At 37.0% G+C, this 23,422-nt stretch overlaps 1 protein-coding gene across 1 annotated transcript; it reads left to right on the forward strand.

Annotated features, from left to right (window-relative positions):
* Window positions 1–7,515: 7,515 nt before the first annotated feature.
* Window positions 7,516–13,443, forward strand: ovgp1 (oviductal glycoprotein 1). The gene is made up of 11 exons (XM_048173603.1): window positions 7,516–8,965; window positions 9,062–9,085; window positions 9,182–9,386; window positions 9,503–9,550; window positions 9,730–9,895; window positions 11,028–11,152; window positions 11,240–11,360; window positions 11,465–11,647; window positions 11,747–11,863; window positions 11,951–12,083; window positions 12,171–13,443. The coding sequence occupies exons 1-11, from the start codon at window positions 8,836–8,838 to the stop codon at window positions 12,506–12,508; spliced, it is 1,590 nt and encodes a 529-aa protein (XP_048029560.1). The 5' UTR covers window positions 7,516–8,835; the 3' UTR covers window positions 12,509–13,443.
* Window positions 13,444–23,422: the final 9,979 nt, after the last annotated feature.

Here is a 23,422-nt window from a genome sequence, read left to right on the forward strand (position 1 = left end):
TCAAATGTGCATGAATGTCAGTATGTCTGCTATTTTTAACATCGATTTAGCAATTTCATTTTAACACATTTTAATTTGTTCAGCAGAAGTCAGATTTGTAGAAATTATTGTATTGTGCATTTGATCAAATAAAGAGTAGTTCATGCCATTGACTGACAAGAATAATATTTATGTCTATAATTTTGTGCCAAGATCATAAGTATTCATATTTATTCATAATCATGTGCTCTGTTCTAGTCATGATGCAGCATGTATCAGAGGAAATGACAATGATGTCTTGCAGCAATGACACTGAATATCTGACATTGTGCAATAAATAGGCTAAAAATTTTAATAATTTAGACAATAATAGAAATAATAAAGACAATCAATACTCTGAAGAACAGAACAAGTAAAATAAACTTATGTATCGGCTTGGTATGTTGGTGTGTGAAGGTGTTCCTAAACTTATTTCTAGAAATAGTCAGCCTGGTCTCATTGTTAATACATAGGTATTAATACGTAACTTTCAAAGACACAAAACGTACATTTTTGTACGTTTAGAAAGGTGCTGAAACATACAATATTGACGTATTTATAGCTCTAAAACGTAAAAATATTAAATATTAAAATGATAAAAGGGAAATTACACATGTATCTTTCATGTCATAAAGATACATGTGTAATTTCCCTTTTATCATTTTGTAGATAAACTCTGGTGGTATTACTTTTTTATGGGGTACAGAGCAGATTTTAATTTATTAATCCATGAAAATATGAATTCGGTTTCTCTCCGTGAGGGCACGCACTCATTACAAATGTCAATCCACTGAAACACAGCATGTCGTAATCTGTGACGAAGCAGGTGAGAACCAATGAGCGTTCGATATCAGTGCTGTAAACCATGTCGTAAAGCTTCTCGACGGCGGCGCAACTTTCAAATTTGAATCATTACGAGCGCCGGCTTTGACTGTGATGGTCGCTGCTGAGAATGAAGATAAAGATTTCTGGATAAAGGGCTGAATTTGGATCTGTTCCCTACAAATATATGGATTCTAAAGATTTGGATTACAGCGAACAAATAAAATTGATTTGATTTGTGAATATATGTTGTGTTTTGCTGTATCTTATGATTGTATTGTCAGTTGCTGCATAGGAGAAAACGCTTTCTGTGTCGCACAGCAAACAAACTACAAACCCGATTCCAAAAAAGTTAGGACACTGTACAAATTGTGAATAAAAACAGAATGCAATGATGTGGAAGTTTCAAATTTCAATATTTTATTCAGAATACAACATAGATGACAATGTATTAAAATGTATCATTTTAAGGGAAAAATAAGTTGATTTTAAATTTCATGGCATCAACACATCTCAAAAAAGTTGGGACAAGGCCATGTTTACCACTGTGTGGCATCCCCTCTTCTTTTTATAACAGTCTGCAAACATCTGGGGACTGAGGAGACAAGTTGCTCAAGTTTAGGAATAGGAATGTTGTCCCATTCTTGTCTAATACAGGCTTCTAGTTGCTCAACTGTTTTAGGTCTTCTTTGTCGCATCTTCCTCTTTATGATGCGCCAAATGTTTTCTATGGGTGAAAGATCTGGACTGCAGGCTGGCCATTTCAGTACCCGGATCCTTCTTCTACGCAGCCATGATGTTGTAATTGATGCAGTATGTGGTCTGGCATTGTCATGTTGGAAAATGCAAGGTCTTCCCTGAAAGAGACGACGTCTGGATGGGAGCATATGTTGTTCTAGAACTTGGATATACCTTTCAGCATTGATGGTGCCTTTCCAGATGTGTACTGCCCATGCCATACTTACTCATGCAACCCCATACCATCAGAGATGCAGGCTTCTGAACTGAGCGCTGATAACAACTTGGGTTGTCCTTGTCCTCTTTAGTCCGGATGACATGGCGTCCTAGTTTTCCAAAAAGAACTTCAAATTTTGATTTGTCTGACCAAAGAACAGTTTTCCACTTTGCCACAGTCCATTTTAAATGAGCCTTGGCCCAGAGAAAACGTCTGCGCTTCTGGATCATGTTTAGATATGGCTTCTTTTTTGACCTATTGAGTTTTAGCCGGCAACGGCGAATGGCACAGTGGATTGTGTTCACCGACAAGTATTCCTGAGCCCATGTTGTAATTTCCATTAAAGTAGCATTCCTGTATGTGATGCAGTGCCGTCTAAGGGCCCGAAGATCACGGGCATCCAGTATGGTTTTCAGGCAGTGGCGATTTCTTTAAGACTGCAAGGGAAGCTCGGCTTCCCTTATAATGTCACAAAATTAATGGTCAAATATGTACTATTGTATTAACATTTAATTGACTAAAAATGCGTTAGAAAATGTTCATCTCAAAGACGAGTTCGTTCAGAATCAGTTACATATAGCAGGTCGGCTGACTCGATTTCCTTCTCATACATTCCCGCAGCGTCACAGTGCATTTCCCTATTGAAGCCCAGCGTCCATTGACTTCAATGGGGCTGCTTTGAACGTTTTTTTTCAGCGCTTCGAAACTAGACGGTCATTGGATAAACGCTGCGATTATGTCCCGCCCACGGACGCTCGGCGTCTCTGGGGGTGAATGGGGAGTGGGCTGGCCCGGACTCCGAGCTTCTGCGTGATGATTGGAGGGTCTGTCGAAAGACTGCATCTCCTTTTGACTGACAGCGATTCTGTACTATAAGGAATCACTGAATCACTCAGTCCCATCGCGGATTTCTCAAGTTCAGTTGAAATAAAAACTGCTGCAACCTATTTCTTTGATATTTGCTTGGCGAAATTGCTTGATTTTCATCATACATTTCACACAATTATACACCACATTCCTTGTTTCAGTTTTACAGAGTTTAATATTTTTTTTTAGATCATTCATTCATTCATTCCTTCATTCATTCATATAACGTTAGTAGGCTAGGCTAGCGTCGTGGGTGAAACTGCGCACGATGGCAGACGGTGCTAATATTGTCGACCTGATTTTGGCGAAGCCATTTGAAAGTGTTCCTTACGAGGAAAAACTTAGAATTAAACAGCAGGGCAGATCAACACCTAAGATTGATTTAGTGCAAAAGATAGGGAAAAATAACATGTCTTTTCAGCTCTCCTGGTATGACAAAGTTAGCTGGCTGACTGGAAGTGCTGTGACAAATAAAATGTACTTTTATGATGTAGGCCGAAAATGAGCTTCCCCTCTCTGACAGACCAGTAGCCGCCACTGTTTTCAGGCCTTGACCCTTATGCACAGAGATTGTTCCAGATTCTCTGAATCTTTGGATGATATTATGCACTGTAGATGATGATAACTTCAAACTCTTTGCAATTTTTCTCTGAGAAACTCCTTTCTGATATTGCTCCACTATTTTTCGCCGCAGCATTGGAGAATTGGTGATCCTCTGCCCATCTTGACTTCTGAGAGACACTGCCACTCTGAGAGGCTCTTTTTATACCCAATCATGTTGCCAATTGACCTAATAAGTTGCAAATTGGTCCTCCAGCTGTTCCTTATATGTACATTTAACTTTTCCGGCCTCTTATTGCTACCCTCACAGCAAAAGAACTCTGCGGCGGCTTCCGGAACGTATCCGCGAACGGACCCGTATCGCGCCTACTTACACGCAGTGACGGATCCGCAACAAAGGCGGATCGCAGACCCGCCGTGGCTCCGCTCCGCATCCGCGATTAAATCCTTACCTCCGTGGCGGGTCCGTTTGGGACCTGCAAATTGATACAACCGTTACAGTAAAGGTGCGTGCGCGTCTGCGGATCCAACATGGGTCCGCTCAGGATTCGCTGATTGACAGTAGAATTTACGGCAAAATGAATGTGACAGTCACGCGGGTTTGGCGACTTGAATGTTGATCCACATAGGAGTCTCCTGCTGTGTGGGTACCTGTCCCAACTTTTTTGGAATGTGTAGCTCTCATGAAATCCAAAATGAGTCAATATTTGGCATGACATTTCAAAATTTCAACATTTGATATGTTATCTATATTCTATTGTGAATAAAATATAAGTTTATGAGATTTGTAAATTATTGCATTCCTTTTTTATCCACAATTTGTACAGTGTCCCAACTTTTTTGGAATCGGGTTTGTAAATATTACAAAATGGCTAAACAATTACAGATATTTTATTCATTTTAAGGTTTCAAAGTGTAGTCTTGTTTAACATGGTTTGAAACAAGTTTGCAGCACAAGTCACATTTCATATTAAGTAGATGAGTAAACTGCATTCAATAAATTCAACTAGAAACATGTATTGATATGACAATTGAATACAACAGATTTAAAACATGAATGCCACGATTTTAATATTAATACATGGGAATTCATACACATTCACACTTGGATACGTAAATGACTTACCATTTTTTGCTGTTAATACGTAAGTATTTTTATATTTTAGTGCTATAAATACATCAATGTTGTACATTTCTGTGTGTATGAAAGCCCAAGTAAATGTAGCTACACGTGGTAAAACCATGCTTCAAGTAAAAATACACACGTATTCTCATGAAATCAAGTTGAAATAGTAATGATTAACCAAACCAAATGAAAAAAAAAATGTTACTGCAGCCTTGATATCTAATCTATAATGAATATTTGGCCTCCAAATAGAAGGTATCCATGTTGTGTATATGCGTTTATGGGGTCAAAATTATATGCAGACATCTTTACAAAGATAATTTATCTAAGATGTTTTGATCAGTTAATCTAATTTGTCTAACTAAAGAGTTGATGAGACCTTGTACAATTTAAAATATTGCATGGTAATAAATGAATGAGTCATATGCTCTTGGTCATCATTTAAATTCTTAAATACTTGACATATAGTTACAAAATCCATATGTCCCTTAAATGGAATGTCACATAAAGCTATACACAAATAACAAAATGTCATTGACGAGAGAGTGCAAACAAAATATCTTCTAAACTTAAACATGACTTTATCCAAATACACTTTGATAAACCAAATAATGATTTATATTTGAGAGCTGTCAGGTGGCTTTCACTTTAACTAGGAATTTGAATATGATGAACGTCATTTAATGCTTTTATTGCATGATTTACGTGTCTCTAGGCACTCCATAATTTAACAATCAATTTAATGACAAATAACTGTTTGACCTCTGAAAAGATTTAATGAGCATAATTAACCTTCTGTACCAAGGAGGCAAGGATGACTGATTAAAAAGTAACTTGGTGGCACCCTTGATGTGGATAGATAAGATAATGATATATACAGTGCCTAAAGAAAGTCATCATACCCTGTGAAAATCTTTACCTTTTGTCACTTTACACCCAAGAAAATGTATCTACAACTCAATGTATTATAACCCTCATCATCAAAGTGAAAATAACATTAAAAATTCTGGAGGATTATTAAAAATTGAAAAACTAGAATACACCCCCACAACATAATGCTGCCACCACCATGCTTCACAGTAGGTATGGTTTGTTTTGGGTGGTGTGCTGTGCTTGCTTTTCGAAAGATTGAACTTGAGCAATTCGTCAAGGAAGAACGGGCAAATATTCCCCAATCTAGGTGTGCAAAGCTAGTACAGACATATCCAAAAAGATTAATGGCTGTAAATAAAACAAAAGGTGGCTCTAGGAAGTATTAAATCAGGGCACTGATGACGTTTCCAACTCTGTTATTCTAGTTTTTCAATTTTTAATAATCCTCCAGAATGTTTTAAAATGTTATTTTTACCTTGATGATGAGGGTTATAATGTGGACATACAGCTCAAAAAAGTTAGACTTTTAGTTTCTTGGGTGTAATATGACCTGAACAAACCACTTCCATCACAGAAACTACTAACGATTGTAATGATATTATATTTTGGACAGCGCACCTAGGGTCCAACTCAGTTCTGTCTGTTGATAAGGAGCGATGCATCAATCTCTGAATCTGATCCACAAACAGCTAGCGTGAATGTAATTGCAACATTTATTCTGTCACCCAACACGTTTGTCATCTCGTCATCTGACTTGTTTTAATAGATAGATAGAATAGATAGATAGAATTCTTCATTTAATCCATAAACGTCCCACTGGTAGGCCTATTTCCCTCTGGTCAAAATCTAAATATAACCACCATTAGTGTTCGTCTATACAATGACTACCTACTTCTGTTTTGTTTTGATTCACTACTGCATGATGAAACTATGAGGTCAGAATGCCCCTCTTTTGTGTTGCTCTCTTCTCATGTCAAACTGTCAACAGCAACACGCCTGATTCAAGAGGATTCAGTGTCGTTTATCTTACAGGCCTGGCTTTGGTTGCACAAAGAAAGTCTTTTATTTCTGATGAAATCTGATGGCACATAACAATAACAAGTGTGGTGCTGGAAGAACTACTGAAAAATCATGATCCTAACCTTTATGTACAACATCTTTCAGCATTGTCAAAATATTGATGTCCTTATTTTATCTAACTTCAGTATCCTTATTTTATCTAACTCTCTAATAATAATCTAAGTTAGCTCAGAGCTCAAACTGTCTCTGGAGCAAACTCCTCCTTCAAAGAGAAGTGAACAGAGTGGGAATTAGAATAAATATTCTATTTATGTTTGAATTGAATTGATAAATTAATCCTTCATTTGTTTTTTTTACGTGTCACTCCAGTCCTCTATATTGGCATCATCCCATCTGTGTTCACTTTCTTGCGGAAAGTGTTTTAGGCCTTAAAGTCTGTGTGAAACGTAAGTATTTTCTTTCATATTGGGACACATCTGAGTGAAACAAGAAAAAATGTAGGGCAGGACTTGATTTTGTCCATCAGGAAGTGATTGGATGGTTGTGGTTTGCTATTGCTGTGATGTCATGTGAGTGACAGGTTGTCCCGCCCTCGCGCCAGTAAACGCATCATCAGAGAAAAGAAGTCACTGCAAGAAGGAGGGTGTAGTTATTTTGATTAAAGTTTATGAGGCCATGTGAATTAAAAACAATGATGATGTGCAAGGATAAATCATTTATAATATATACTGCAGTATTCCGTATAAAACATAAGAATCGTCAATCTTGATTTCATGGTGACTTTAATATTGTGTCTGTATGAAAATACCAATAATTTTAAATGAGTACTGGAGACTGTAATATAAAATATGGTGGATGTGATGCTAATAAATAATACAACATGTAAATAATATACTACTAACCCTTGCATGCATACATTTCTCTTAACATGGCTGTTAAAAATTCATAGGCCATGGGACAAAACAGGAGGCATGGAACAAATCTGAATCTGAAAGTATAATTTGAACCAACAACATTTGCTACCGATAATCACTGTTTGAGAACAGTACTTGTTATATTAAAATTCACATTGCCATGAATGAAATAAATATTTATATGTCAATATATATGCATCTTCATAATTAAATATAAATCAAAATAAAGAGGAAGTTATGATGAAATCAGAACATAAAGAATAAACTAAATCAATATCTAACACACAAAACATGGTATGGTAGAAACGTTTTATATGTTATTAATATTAGTATTATATTGTCCAAGCTAACAGGGAAAGTTATCAGAACTTTGATTAACATTCTATCAAGGTTCTTGTTTAAGTTATAAACAAACGTTCTTCTAGTAATGTTAATAAAATGTTTGTTCAAAGTTATCTGGTGTTTAATAATGTTCTTTAAAGATTAGCACAAAAACATTATTTATGTCATTATTTTTTTCAAATGGTTATATTTTTACTTATTAATAATTTGGTACTAGACCACAACAATATAAAAGTGTCTTACATATCTGAAAACGGGACGTTTTGAACATTCGGAGAACATTCAGAAAAAACGTTTCATAACTTAATATGAACATTAGCGTATATTTCCGAGCTGAGATCCCATAAGATGAAGCCATGGAGTGCTATCTCAAGTGATTTTGTTCTGAATTTTATTGATGTGCTTATTTTATCGCAGGGTGACATGTACGACCCTTGTCCCTATCTAGACCCTTGTCTTTGTCTGGACACACCTGCCTCCAAAAATAAGGCACACTAAAAAGAACAAATGTACCCCTATCTGATTGAACAATGACCTGATGTAACTGTCTTATACAACACTATCATAAATAATAGCTTGAAGTTACTGATAGATATCTGGCCTCATAGTGCCACTGTGTGATCTTACAGAAGCAATGTGTCAGTTCATCCTACAGCTGTTGAGGATAATGTGATAAATCTTTGTCTATCCACAAGGCAAAATTTCCACAGGCCTGAAACATATCATGTTGATGATGACAAATTCTGTGACTTAAGCAACGATACTGCAGTTTAGTTACACTCCTAGAGTTTCTAGTTTCATATTCAAAAATAATAATGGTACAGAGCTTGAGGTGAACCTGAAAATAGGTCATTTAAGATCTGTTTTTCTCTTTTTTTAAGATAAGACAACAAGACTATCTGACCAGATAAGATGTGTAGACCATGTTTATGGTGTTTGTGTTTAAATGTGAAGAGCTTTAAATATAATGGCACACTTTTCTATACAATAAAATAAGATGTATATGCATCAGCATTTTTCTTCACAATCTCAGGTCAATAAAGTGGCTTGAAGGTTTCATTGTATTCTCAAGTGTTTTGAATAGCATTCCATTTCATTCTATTGTGAACAGCCTAAAGGGATGGATATACACACCACTGATTCCACCATGAGAGACACACTAAATCTTCATTGTGTCTGTCAAAGAAAAAAATCTTCCTTTAAAAAAAGTAAATTGTGAAATAAATGAATCTTGATTGGTCTGTTGCTATAATTGGGTACATTTTGATTGGCCAAATCTGACAGAAGTCCTGTGTTTTGTATAGGCCAGAAAAAAAAACTTTGATGAAATTAGTGTTATGTTATACATGTGTAGCCCTCCCTGTCTTTCTCCCCACCCCTCACTATACTTCATGCGGAGTTCCCCACTCAAAACTAAAGGGGCATGTAGCAGGAACAAAATGAACAGGGGAATAACGCAATTAACAGGTATTTCTTTTGTCTATTTTTGTATTTGAATATGTTTCTTAATATATTAATCTCATGTAAAAGCATCTACTAATGATCTTATTCCATTTTTGTTAGGCCTGAATTTGCTCTTTCAGTTCGGTAAGGTGATTTTCAATCCACTGCATGAAAGATTATTCATTCAAATTACATCACCAAAAAATACATATGTTTGTATCTTTATACTCTTTTTCCTAGTAACCTGTTCAAGACTGGTGTGTTACTTCACAAACTGGTCTCAGTACAGAGCAGGAACTGCTAGATACCTTCCCGAGAATGTGGACCCGTACTTGTGTACTCATTTGATCTATGCATTTGCCATTATAAACTATGCCAATAACATAGCAGGCAGTGAGTGGAATGATGTGGCCCTTTATTCGACCTTCAATGCACTTAAGAACAAGTACGCATGTTTGTAGCTCAGTGCTATGTGTTTCTAGTCTTGAATTTATATTTGATTTGTCAAATGTTCTGCTGTGTGACAAAGACTTCACATAAATGTTTGTTTTATTTCTAAAGAAATCCTCAGTTGAAAACCTTGTTGTCTGTCAGAGACCAGGATTCACAGTAAGTGTTCCTTCTATGTTTCTTAGTAAAAGTTGCCCTCTACTGGTAACATACCATTTTGATATCTTATAAAAGTTTTTTATCCACAAAGATCATGATTATTTTGCATTTAATCTGAAATTTTTGTAAGCCACATTACCAGTGAAATAAGCAGCCATACATTTTCTTGTTCACACCAGATTCTCCATTATGTTGTCCAACTGGACAAACCGTCAGACATTCATCAAGTCTTCTATAGAATTTCTGAGGAAGTATAACTTTGACGGGCTGGATTTGGACTGGGAACACAAGGGAACTCCGGAGACACGTCCGGAAGATAAGCTGAAATTCACTCTACTGTGCAAGGTTAAAACTAAAATGTTTTCAAATAGGGTTCCAAGAGTTTTCCAATGGATCAGGTCAGAAAGACACCTCATCTTTGTAAAATTTTAGTGGTACATGTCACATAAATATATACCATACAAACATTTGGGGTCCGTAATATTTTTGACAAAGCGGAATTTTCAGTCTTCAGTGTCAGATGATTCTTCAAATCATTCTAAAATTCTAATTTGGTGCTCAAGAAATATACCATATTATTATCACAACAGTTGTGCTTAATATTACTGTGGAAACCATAATACTTTTTTTTCAGAATTAGGCCTATTGGATAATAGAAAGTTTAAAGTAACAGCATTTGTGTTATATAAGCAGAAATATTACCAAATTTATTGAGGTTTATGCTTAAAGGTCCCGTTTTTCGTGGTTTTTTGAAGCTTTGATTGTGTTTATAGTGTGCAATATAACATGTGTTCATGTTTCGCGTGTAAAAAAACACAGTATTTTTCACATAATTTACTTATCTGTATACCGCTGTTTCCACTGTCATAAAAACGGGCTGATGACTTCCTTGTTCTATGAAGTCCCTCCTTCAGAAATACGTAACGAGTTCTGATTGTGCCAGCGGTTCCTGTGTTGTGATTCGACAGCTCTGAGCGCACTGTGCCCGGAAAAGTCACGCCTCTTACCATAACGTGGAGATGCACGCGCTCAGTGTTATTGTAAACATGTCTTTAATTTTACCCTATCAATTTGAGCCGGAATCAGACCCGGTGATTGGACTGCGGGATGAAAATAACAGCGTTTCGACGACATGGCGACAAACACACTCTACAAATGCAACTCTTGTGTATTCCTGTGGGCGGAGGTTAGTCAAAAAACTGTTTTAGTGACGTCATTAAAGAAGGAAGTAGAGGGATGTAGTCCAAACTGGCCGTTCGATGTAGGCGACTTCTGTTAAATAAAATATCTCGCTTGGCATTGAACTTTGAGCTTTAAAATTTTACAGATTTTATTTATACTCTAACAACAACATTACACACTAACTAAAGTTTGAAACATGGGATCACGAAGAACGGGACCTTTAAACAAGAAAAAAAAAGGACTAAATAAACCCTTGTTTAAAAAAAAAAAAAAAAAAACTTTTGTGAAACTTTAGGAACTTCTGGAAGCATTTCTAGCTGAAGGCATGTCAAACAAAGATGCAAGACTTATTCTAACAGCAACTGTTTCAGCACAGAAAGAAGTTATTGAAAGGAGCTACAATATTCCAGAGATCTCAAAGTAAGAGCAACAAGTCATTCTATGTCAGTCCTGTCTTATGGTAACTTTAAAAAATGGCAGTTTAAAATGTGGAAACATTTTTTCTAGGTATTTGGACTTTATTAGTGTCAAGACATTTGATTTTCATACGTTTAAAGACGGCATAGCGAGACATCACAGTCCTTTGTACAGCGCCATCCATGATGAGGAAAATATCAACTCAAACACCGTAAGCACAGTGATTGACACTGAGCACTATCATTTAAGCATGGGCTTCAAGACAAGTGAGTAACTTTAATTTGTACTGTTTGCATGTTTTCATCGTTCATGCAGGATTTTGCTCTACAATACTGGAGATTCCAGGGAGCTCCTGCCGAGAAGTTGTTGATGGGTTTTGCCACATATGGACGTTCCTTCATCCTCACCTCCTCTCAGAATGGAGTTGGTGCCCCAGCCAATAACTTTGCTTCTCCTGGACCTTATACACAAGAGATGGGCTTGTGGTCTTACTTTGAAGTAAACATCTTTTCTGGACAGAAACTTTTGTTTGACGTTTTTAAAATGGCTTGCAAATGCTTGTCAGTGATAGTTAAGGAATATTTTCTTTTTTTCAAGATATGTCTTTTCATACATGGTGGCATAGTACAGTGGATAGAAGACCAGAATGTTCCTTTTTCTATTAAAGGCAGCGACTGGGTGGGCTTTGACAATCTGAGGAGCTTTGAGATTAAGGTAAACTCGATGAAGTCCCATAATACTATGTCTAAACTTAAAGATTATTTTACATGACAAATAACAGCTCTGCCTTATATTTTTAAGATAAAATACTTACAGGAGCATAGCTTTGGAGGTGCGTTTGTATGGGCTCTAGACTTGGATGACTTTTCTGGATATTTCTGTGGACAAGGCAATTATCCTTTAGTCAACAATCTAAAGAAATTGTTAATACTTGGTGAGATTTGCTTAAATACGTTGCTTTGCCTTTTTTGAATGGTTATTTATGATAAGGATCTGAAATATGTTTATTTATTTGCAACAGGAGCAAAAGATGAATTGTATGCTTCCATGGCTACAAGCACCAGCACTTCCAACAACACTTTTGTAACAGTTGGGAAGGGATCTTCACCGCCAACATGTGTGAAGACTCTCAGCTCTCTTCCAGCACTGGGAAGTCAGTTTTGTGCAAATAGATCAGATGGACTTTATCACAGAATGGATTCCCTTAACTCGTTTTATAGCTGTACTGGAGGAATGACAAGTATCACATGGTGCACCCCTGCCGTTTTAAATAATTCTGGGGCAGCACAACCATCACAGATGATATTTTTGATTACATTAGGTAGTGCAAGTCTCCTAATGTGGCATACTGCCTACTGATTTAATGTAAAAACATGGATGGAAAGACAACTCAGCACAAGTTTTAAAATAAATCTCTTTTAGCTTACTGCAGCATAGGTCACAGCCTACTTATGGATACATGTTGAGCATTTTTGAATAGCTGTGATTGTTACTGTGAAATCTTTTTTAATTGTCTTCAGCAATCGTCGGTATGAAACAGAAGTTGAAATAGTCGTTTCTTCCCCATTGTGACGTATATCAGAGTGAAACGGCTTCTTGATCAAGAAAAAATGTAGGGTGGAAAAATGGCTATTGCTGTCTCGTGAGTGATGGGTTGTCCCACTTTCACTTTAGAAAACATATCCTCAAAGAAAGAAGAGATGTTGTTGCAAGAGGGAGGGGAAATTATTGTAATTAAAGATTAAGCAAGCACATGAATTTTTTTTTTTAGAAAAAGATAATGACTGTGCAAACATAAATCATTTGTAATAAATACTGCAATATATCATTTAAAAAAAAAGGTGACATGCTTTAATTTACATGTGAGCCAATTTAATCAATAGTCAAGCAACTAATTTATCATAGAAAAGTGTCTCACTAATTTTTGTTGGATGTAAAAACTGTTTCTAAAACAAAACTGTTTTAGCAAATTACCTCAACAATTGTAATGTGAAACAAAAGATGTACTATTGCATGCATTTACAGGAAAATATGAAGATCATTATTTAATTTTGCTTATTATTGTCATAATTATTATTTTATTGTTGTCATTAAAATTATACATTAGTAGGTAAACAACATTGTCATATATATATATAGTATATCTAATATTCCACATTGTGACTGATCTGTGTGTGTTTAGAGTTAACAAATACAAATTGCAAAATTTTGCTTTTATTCTTTTCATTAGAGTATTTTTACGAAAATAAATATCCCACAGTATAGTGACTATTCAGGGACATTTTTTTTTATAACGCTACCTGTTTGTTTTTAATATGAATAATAAAAGATTTAAAATCATGTATAAGTCACATCCTATCAGTGGTCAACTAAAAGCTGTTCAGCATATTTAAAGGATAAGTAAACCTTAATAATCATTTACTCACTCTCATTTTTTTAAAATCGTCTAGGTTACATAGGTAACCCGGATCCCTGAGAAAGGGAATGAGCCGCTGTGTTGGCACTATGGGAAGGTTCTGCGTGAACCGGTGTCTGAAGCATGTGTGAACACATGCCAGCTACTGCAGTCAGGTGGCTTCATAGGTTCGCCGTCAGGGACCGATTAACATGGGTCTACCGGACATGCGGCAGTTTACTTAATCTGAAATCCGTTTCTTATCCGGTCATAACTGACTCGGGGGCAGAGCTAGCTAGTGAGCCTCTGCTTTCAAATGGTCCCATTTGTGTTCACTCTCTGTAGCCTGAAGACCGTCAAAGGTTTCTATTTACAACGCGATTTGCAGCATTGAGCACTGTAGCCAATTGCGGTGCAACTGAAGTAATTGACAGCTTCAGCGGTTATAAAGGGAGCGCTCTTTGCTCGCTTTCTAATCTATTCACAATTTGAATAAAAGTTTTATTTTTCATGCTGCTAAGAGGACCAACAGCCACGTATACACTGCAGAGTTTCAGGATAGACTTCCATTTTTAAATGCAGAGTAAATCCACTAAAATATCCCCAATATTATCTGATAGTAAAGGCTCATATTTGACTATGTTCTTTTAATTTATGGGGACCTCTAAGGTTGCGGTCTTTATGTCAAACATCAGCTTCTATGTCTTCAGGAAGCCATTTGTCTGTCTGTGCATGTGAATTTCCCTGCGTTTCTGTGTATGAAACAATGAAACCATGGCTAGCAGATTTAGGTTATCTGTTTAGGAGCGGAGCACACTTGGTCAGCTCGCGAGGGGGCTGGCTATATGCTTACTGTGATTTCTGCACAATGAAAAAGCTCCATTCCTGTCTTACACTTTTTAAGGGTGATGGGAGCCAGGCGTCTGTACCCGGTGGGTCGGGTCCCGCTGCTGCTGAGGTGGCATGGCAACTTCAATTGTGGGATCGCAGATGGAGCTGGCTGAGAAGCTTGAGACACGTTTGTCCCTTTCTCAAGCTTTGCTCACTAGCTTTGCTGCTCTCATGCCAGATCTGGAACCCACCTCTGCGGCTTCTTCTGGCATGTTGTTGGCCGGGTCTAGTTAAAAGGAGATATAGGAGATAAAAGAGACGGGAGTTGAGATGGATGTTTTGAGTAAGCCTGTTTCCTCTCTCACCCCCACGAATGAGGAGTTGGTGGATGTTATGGCCCAGGCCAAGGCCAAACTTCTGCTCTTTCCTGGCTTTCCCAGGAAACTTTCAGGCTAATAGAAGACTGATATCTTCTGGCAGTGATTTCGGCATCCGGGGTCGAATCTAACAGTTCAAAGGGGGTGCTAAGAAAAAAAAACAAGTACATTAATAACTTCAATACCCTACATTTATTGCATTTTACTTTTTTAATTTTACATTTTACATTAAACTACATTTACAAGTTAGTTACTAAGCACAGTAGCCTATCAATTTTGCTTAACACCTTTATTATTACCTGATCAGCTGTTTATTGAAAATTGTCAATTACAGTCCCACATATTGGAGTGTGTATGTATAGTGAGCTAAATGAAGGAATGTGCTTGTGATTTTAAAACGCAAACAACATGGAAAAGAACGTAGGGTGTCGAGACGTGTTTTCAGATGTTAAACTTTTAACTTGACACTGCGTTTTAAAACACGGAGCGAGAAACTGAAAAAGCAGACGAGATGCAACGGTCAAAGACACCTGTTTAGCACATTAATCTATATATTTAGACCGAAAACGACATTTACTCTTTATTTTTTCCATCACCACTAGGCTATCTATATATGCATCAAAGAGGCACGCTGATTAATAGGGACTGGATAGGAGCTCTGTGGACACTAATTTTTTATGCAAAATAAACGTTTTTATGATATGCAAATCAAATAAATTAGTTAAATTTACTGTGATGAGTACAGCAGAGGTGGTTTAATCAAGAATAAACATCCTTCATATGAATAATACCATATACAGAAATTGTCCACCTAGTTCCTATCCAATACTATTCATACTGCATTACTCCTCCCAGAAGGTCCTATTTGCCACCTATTTAATGGGGACTGTATAGGAGCTCTGTGGACACTCTTTGCCAATTGACCCTTCGCAGGGAGTTTGATTGACAAGCGATCTAACCAATCAGAACGCCGAATCTGCCATTTTGTCCGACAAAGCAGTCAGGAGTTAGAAAATTAACCTCGGTGGATTTAAACTTGAAAAATGGTGTGTATTGACGTCTTTCCGTGGAAACAGCATTCCTTCTCGTGTTCATTCATGTTTATTTGATGCTATAAATGAACTAGTAGGAAGAGATGATCAGTTCATGAGCAGCTTGAGCTGAGGCGCTACAGCAATCTGTCACGACACATTAAAGAGCCACAAAACATTTTTTATTGTTCGAATTTCTTTAAAAAACTACACAGTTTGAAAGCTGGGACTTTGTTTAATATCATAAGTAACCTGCTCTGTCTTGTCTGTGGACGTGTTGTCAGTATCCTCTTTGCTCTGCAATGTATTTTTCACTGCGTGTGGCGTGACAGCGCCACGGCTTGTCGGACAAAGCAACAGTAACTAAGGGGGGTGGGTCTTTGCGAAGGGTCAATTAAGCACTAAAATGACTTGAAAGTTAGTTGCATGTATCCAGCGGAGTGTGCTCAGTACTAGGGCTGGGTATTGACACAATTTTCACAATTCGATTCAATTACTATTCACATGCTTTCGATTCGATTTGATTCGATTACGATTTTGATTTGATTCAATATCGATTCGATATCGAAGTCAGTTGGTACTACTATAATAATATTGAAGGTTAAATTAACTTATTTATATACAAACACTTAAATTACACTCAATGATGTTTTTATTATAAATAAAGTTTAGAATTACATAATCATATTTCTACTCCAATTCGTTTTTTTGAAATATAAAGATTTAAATTGTGGCTGTCATAACTGATTTATTCAAACATGCATTAAATATTAAAGAACATAAAAAATTATAATGAATATGTAACGGTGCATAGCTATATTTATCAGAATGTTGCTTTCTAGAGTTCATTTTCTAGCTGACTAATGAGTTTATGGTCACTGAATATGTTTTTCTGAGGTAAATGTGACGTTACGTGACATTGTTTACAAGCTGTTTTATTGACGTCTTTCCGAGGTTGAAACACTGATTGAGCTATTACATGATTTAGGTAAGTTGTACTGTATATTTTAACATACCTTCAGATGTTTTGTCATGTTTATTTCATGCTGTAACTGGTAATAAAGCGGAGGAAAGGATAAGTTCACATGCGCTCCGTGCTGCCGCTTCTCTTTAACTGAGGCGCTAAAGCGATCTGTTACGCCACATTAAACAGTGCCAAAATGGTATTTATTTTTTGAATCTCATAATAAGATGGACGTCATTTGAAATCGGAGACTTTGCTTCATATCAAAAGTAACAAAGCACAAAGATTATTGCGATTTATTGGATTGGAGGCGCTACATATTTTGCTCATTCATCAACTGAAAACAGACTAGACTAATCGATTCTTGGGATTTAAGAATCGATATCGGTTCGTAAAAATGAGAATCGATTAAAATTGAGAAATCAATATTTTTTACCCAGCCCTACTCAGTACAGTAGAGGTGGTCTGATATATATCAATATAAGTTCATATTAACAGTTTAATATCATCGATAAACACAGTGTCCACAGAGCTACTATTTGGCAGCCACTAAATAGTGGAAAGTCATACAGGAAGGTTCCAATTCCAACTTATTTAAGGGGCCTCATATAGGCGTTTTGTGGACACAAGGATTTTATGTCTTTTATGAAGAAATATTTTCATAAAAACTATTTATCAGCACTCAGCAGGCCCTTCTGAGTGTGTAGCACCACTCCTATTTTTAACAATGGCATAGGTTGCACGTGGGATCTTCAGATCTCAGCTCTACAGGTGCTGGTCATATAATTAGAATATCATCAAAAAGTTGATTTATTTCACTAATTCCATTCAAAAAGTGAAACTTGTATATTATATTCATTCATTACACACAGACTGATATATTTCAAATGTTTATTTCTTTTAATTTTGATGATTATAACTGACAACTAAGAAAAATCGCAAATTCAGTATCTCAGAAAATTAGAATATTACTTAAGACCAATACAAAGAAAGGATTTTTAGAAATCTTGGCCAACTGAAAAGTATGAACATGAAAAGTATGAGCATGTACAGCACTCAATACTTAGTTGGGGCTCCTTTTGCCTGAATTACTGCAGCAATGCGGTGTGGCATGGAGTCGATCTGTCTGTGGCACTGCTCAGGTGTTATGAGAGCCCAGGTTGCTCTGATAGCAGCCTTCAGCTCTTCTGCATTGTTGAGTCTGGCATATCACATCTTCCTCTTCACAATACCCCATAGATTTTCTATGGGGTTAAGGTCAGGCGAGTTTGCTGGCCAATTAAGAACAGGGATACCATGGTCTTTAAACCAGGTACTGGTAGCTTTGGCACTGTGTGCAGGTGCCAAGTCCTGTTGGAAAATGAAATCTGTATCTCCATAAAGTTGGTCAGCAGCAGAAAGCATGAAGTGCTCTAAAACTTCCTGGTATACGGCTCCGTTGACCTTGGACCTCAGAAAACACAGTGGACCAACACCAGCAGATGACATGGCACCCCAAACCATCACTGACTGTGGAAACTTTACGCTGGACCTCAAGCAATGTGGACTGTGTGCCTCTCCTCTCTTCCTCCAGACTCTGGGACCCTGATTTCCAAAGGAAATGCAAAATTTACTTTCATCAGAGAACATAACTTTGGACCACTCAGCAGCAGTCCAGTCCTTTTTGTCTTTAGACGCTTCTGATGCTGTCTGTTGTTCAAGAGTGGCTTGATTCAAGGAATGCGACAGCTGAAACCCATGTCTTGCATACGTCTGTGCGTAGTGGTTCTTGAAGCACTGACTCCAGCTCCAGTCCACTCTTTGTGAATCTCCCCCTTATTTTTGAAAGGGTTTTGTTTCACAATCCTCTCCAGGGTGTGGTTATCCCTATTGCTTGTACACTATTTTCTACCACATCTTTTCCTTCCCTTTGCCTCTCTATTAATGTGCTTGGACACAGAGCTCTGTGAACAGCCAGCCTCTTTTGCAATGACCTTTTGTGTCTTGCCCTCCTTGTGCAAGGTGTCAATGGTCGTCTTTTGGACAACTGTCAAGTCAGCAGTCTTCCCCATGATTGTGTAGCCTACAGAACTAGACTGAGAGGCCATTTAAAGGCCTTTGCAGGTGTTTTGAGTTAATTAGCTGATTAGAGTGTGGCACCAGGTGTCTTCAATATTGAACCTTTTCACAATATTCTAATTTTCTGAGATACTGAATTTGGGATTTTCCTTAGTTGTCAGTTATAATCATCAAAATTAAAAGAAATAAACATTTGAAATATATCAGTCTGTGTGTAATGAATGAATATAATATACAAGTTTCACTTTTTGAATGGAATTAGTGAAATACATCAACTTTTTGATGATATTCTAATTATATGACCAGCACCTGTATATAGTTTGGGAGTGGGACACATCCCATTTCCAACCTCCACCTTCCACCTCATTTATTTGTTTTAATCTAACTTTGACATTTGACCTGTCACACCGACGTAGCCATTACACCAACTACATAATGGATACGTCTTTTCTTAAAAACTTTTCTTATTAGACCAAAACATAAGTTTAAGTGGATTTAAGTTTCCTACATATATATTCATTGATCTTATTTTGCTCTTCACTTCTGCTTCATCTTGTCTACCTCTCCTTTCATTCTTCTGCAAATATCTTATTTTGGGTCCCTCTTTCTCTATAGGCCTACTCGGATCTGCACAATCTGCATCTGCTAGATGCAATACTCTGGATTTTATTATAAACATTTATTTACTTTATTAATTTGTTTGTTTCTATAATTTTACATTTTTTATTTAATAAATTTGTTATTCCTTATCAAATTTCATCTCAGATAATCATTGCTTGTCTGCCTGGATCTCATTGCATCATTATACTTTTTGCATTTTCTTTCAGCCCTTGCATGCCTGTCTCTAAGCACTAATGGTGTTATTCAACCGTGGCTCAGGGGTAGATTTATGATGTTTAGTCCTCAATGGGATCGCAAAGTCTAAGTGGTGCAAACAGAAAAACAATAAAGAAGCTCAAGCAACTCAGGACTTAGATCAGGTGAAGCGAGATCCGAAGATTTAGAAAACTCTGTAAACAATGATGAAAAAGAGGCAGATGTGGTATCTTAATTGGGTCTTTATACAAGAAACTATATAGATGCCTTTTAAATTTTAGGATGGGGGGTTTCTCACATGAGAATGACCATGTTTGGGAGTCTGTGGCATCTAAAAGATTTAAAGGGTTAGTTCAGATCTTCAGATCTCAGCTCTACAGGTGCTGGTCATATAATTAGAATATCATCAAAAAGTTGATTTATTTCACTAATTCCATTCAAAAAGTGAAACTTGTATATTATATTCATTCATTACACACAGACTGATATATTTCAAATGTTTATTTCTTTTAATTTTGATGATTATAACTGACAACTAAGAAAAATCGCAAATTCAGTATCTCAGAAAATTAGAATATTACTTAAGACCAATACAAAGAAAGGATTTTTAGAAATCTTGGCCAACTGAAAAGTATGAACATGAAAAGTATGAGCATGTACAGCACTCAATACTTAGTTGGGGCTCCTTTTGCCTGAATTACTGCAGCAATGCGGTGTGGCATGGAGTCGATCTGTCTGTGGCACTGCTCAGGTGTTATGAGAGCCCAGGTTGCTCTGATAGCAGCCTTCAGCTCTTCTGCATTGTTGAGTCTGGCATATCACATCTTCCTCTTCACAATACCCCATAGATTTTCTATGGGGTTAAGGTCAGGCGAGTTTGCTGGCCAATTAAGAACAGGGATACCATGGTCTTTAAACCAGGTACTGGTAGCTTTGGCACTGTGTGCAGGTGCCAAGTCCTGTTGGAAAATGAAATCTGTATCTCCATAAAGTTGGTCAGCAGCAGAAAGCATGAAGTGCTCTAAAACTTCCTGGTATACGGCTCCGTTGACCTTGGACCTCAGAAAACACAGTGGACCAACACCAGCAGATGACATGGCACCCCAAACCATCACTGACTGTGGAAACTTTACGCTGGACCTCAAGCAATGTGGACTGTGTGCCTCTCCTCTCTTCCTCCAGACTCTGGGACCCTGATTTCCAAAGGAAATGCAAAATTTACTTTCATCAGAGAACATAACTTTGGACCACTCAGCAGCAGTCCAGTCCTTTTTGTCTTTAGACGCTTCTGATGCTGTCTGTTGTTCAAGAGTGGCTTGATTCAAGGAATGCGACAGCTGAAACCCATGTCTTGCATACGTCTGTGCGTAGTGGTTCTTGAAGCACTGACTCCAGCTCCAGTCCACTCTTTGTGAATCTCCCCCTTATTTTTGAAAGGGTTTTGTTTCACAATCCTCTCCAGGGTGTGGTTATCCCTATTGCTTGTACACTATTTTCTACCACATCTTTTCCTTCCCTTTGCCTCTCTATTAATGTGCTTGGACACAGAGCTCTGTGAACAGCCAGCCTCTTTTGCAATGACCTTTTGTGTCTTGCCCTCCTTGTGCAAGGTGTCAATGGTCGTCTTTTGGACAACTGTCAAGTCAGCAGTCTTCCCCATGATTGTGTAGCCTACAGAACTAGACTGAGAGGCCATTTAAAGGCCTTTGCAGGTGTTTTGAGTTAATTAGCTGATTAGAGTGTGGCACCAGGTGTCTTCAATATTGAACCTTTTCACAATATTCTAATTTTCTGAGATACTGAATTTGGGATTTTCCTTAGTTGTCAGTTATAATCATCAAAATTAAAAGAAATAAACATTTGAAATATATCAGTCTGTGTGTAATGAATGAATATAATATACAAGTTTCACTTTTTGAATGGAATTAGTGAAATACATCAACTTTTTGATGATATTCTAATTATATGACCAGCACCTGTATATAGTTTGGGAGTGGGACACATCCCATTTCCAACCTCCACCTTCCACCTCATTTATTTGTTTTAATCTAACTTTGACATTTGACCTGTCACACCGACGTAGCCATTACACCAACTACATAATGGATACGTCTTTTCTTAAAAACTTTTCTTATTAGACCAAAACATAAGTTTAAGTGGATTTAAGTTTCCTACATATATATTCATTGATCTTATTTTGCTCTTCACTTCTGCTTCATCTTGTCTACCTCTCCTTTCATTCTTCTGCAAATATCTTATTTTGGGTCCCTCTTTCTCTATAGGCCTACTCGGATCTGCACAATCTGCATCTGCTAGATGCAATACTCTGGATTTTATTATAAACATTTATTTACTTTATTAATTTGTTTGTTTCTATAATTTTACATTTTTTATTTAATAAATTTGTTATTCCTTATCAAATTTCATCTCAGATAATCATTGCTTGTCTGCCTGGATCTCATTGCATCATTATACTTTTTGCATTTTCTTTCAGCCCTTGCATGCCTGTCTCTAAGCACTAATGGTGTTATTCAACCGTGGCTCAGGGGTAGATTTATGATGTTTAGTCCTCAATGGGATCGCAAAGTCTAAGTGGTGCAAACAGAAAAACAATAAAGAAGCTCAAGCAACTCAGGACTTAGATCAGGTGAAGCGAGATCCGAAGATTTAGAAAACTCTGTAAACAATGATGAAAAAGAGGCAGATGTGGTATCTTAATTGGGTCTTTATACAAGAAACTATATAGATGCCTTTTAAATTTTAGGATGGGGGGTTTCTCACATGAGAATGACCATGTTTGGGAGTCTGTGGCATCTAAAAGATTTAAAGGGTTAGTTCACCCCCCAAAAAAATTCTGTCATTTATTACTTACCATCATGCCGTTTCACACCCCGTAAGACCTTCGTTAATCTTCGGAACACAAATTAAGATATATTTGATGAAATCCGATGGCTCAGTGCAGCCTTCATAGGGAGCAATGACATTTCCTCTCTCAAGATCCATAAAGGTACTAAAAACATATTTAAATCAGTTCATGTGAGTACAGTCATTCAATATTAATATTATAAAGTGACGAGAATATTTTTGGTGCACCAAAAAGAACAAAATAACATCTTATATAGTGATAGCCGATTTCAAAACACTGCTTCATGAAGCATCAGACCATAAATGAATCAGCGTGTCGAATCTGCTGTTCAGAACGCCAAAGTCACGTGATTTCAGCCGTTTGGCAGTTTGAAGCACGATCCGAATCATGATTCGACACAGAAGAATCATAACGCTCCGCTTCCTGAAGTAGTTTTGAAATCGGCCATCACTATATAAGTTATTTTGTTCTTTTTGGCGCACCAAAAATATTCTCGTCGCTTTATATTATTAATATTGAACCACTGTACTCACATGAACTGATTTAAATATGTTTTAGTACCTTTATGGATCTTGAGAAAGGAAATGTTGCTCCCTACGAAGGCCTCACGGAGCCATCGGATTTCAACTGAAATATTTTAATTTGTGTTCCGAAGATGAACGAAGGTCTTACGGGTGTGAAACGGCATGAGGGTAAGTAATAAATGACAGAATTTTCAGTTTTGGGTATACTAACCCTTTAAAATGGTTTATACCGCTTTTATGATACTATGATGATTTTTCGTCTGGCTTAACGGACAGCATTCATTTTTAATTCACCTTTGTGTTCCTCAAAAAAAAAAAAAAAAAAAAGGAAGAAAGTCGTTGAGGTTTAGAACAACCACCATGACCGGTGTTTTCCTTTTTGTGTGAACTGTCACTTTAAGGAGTCTGTCC

Source organism: Megalobrama amblycephala, linkage group LG21 (assembly GCF_018812025.1).
Source record: "Megalobrama amblycephala isolate DHTTF-2021 linkage group LG21, ASM1881202v1, whole genome shotgun sequence".
Classification (NCBI taxonomy): Eukaryota; Metazoa; Chordata; class Actinopteri; order Cypriniformes; family Xenocyprididae; genus Megalobrama; species Megalobrama amblycephala.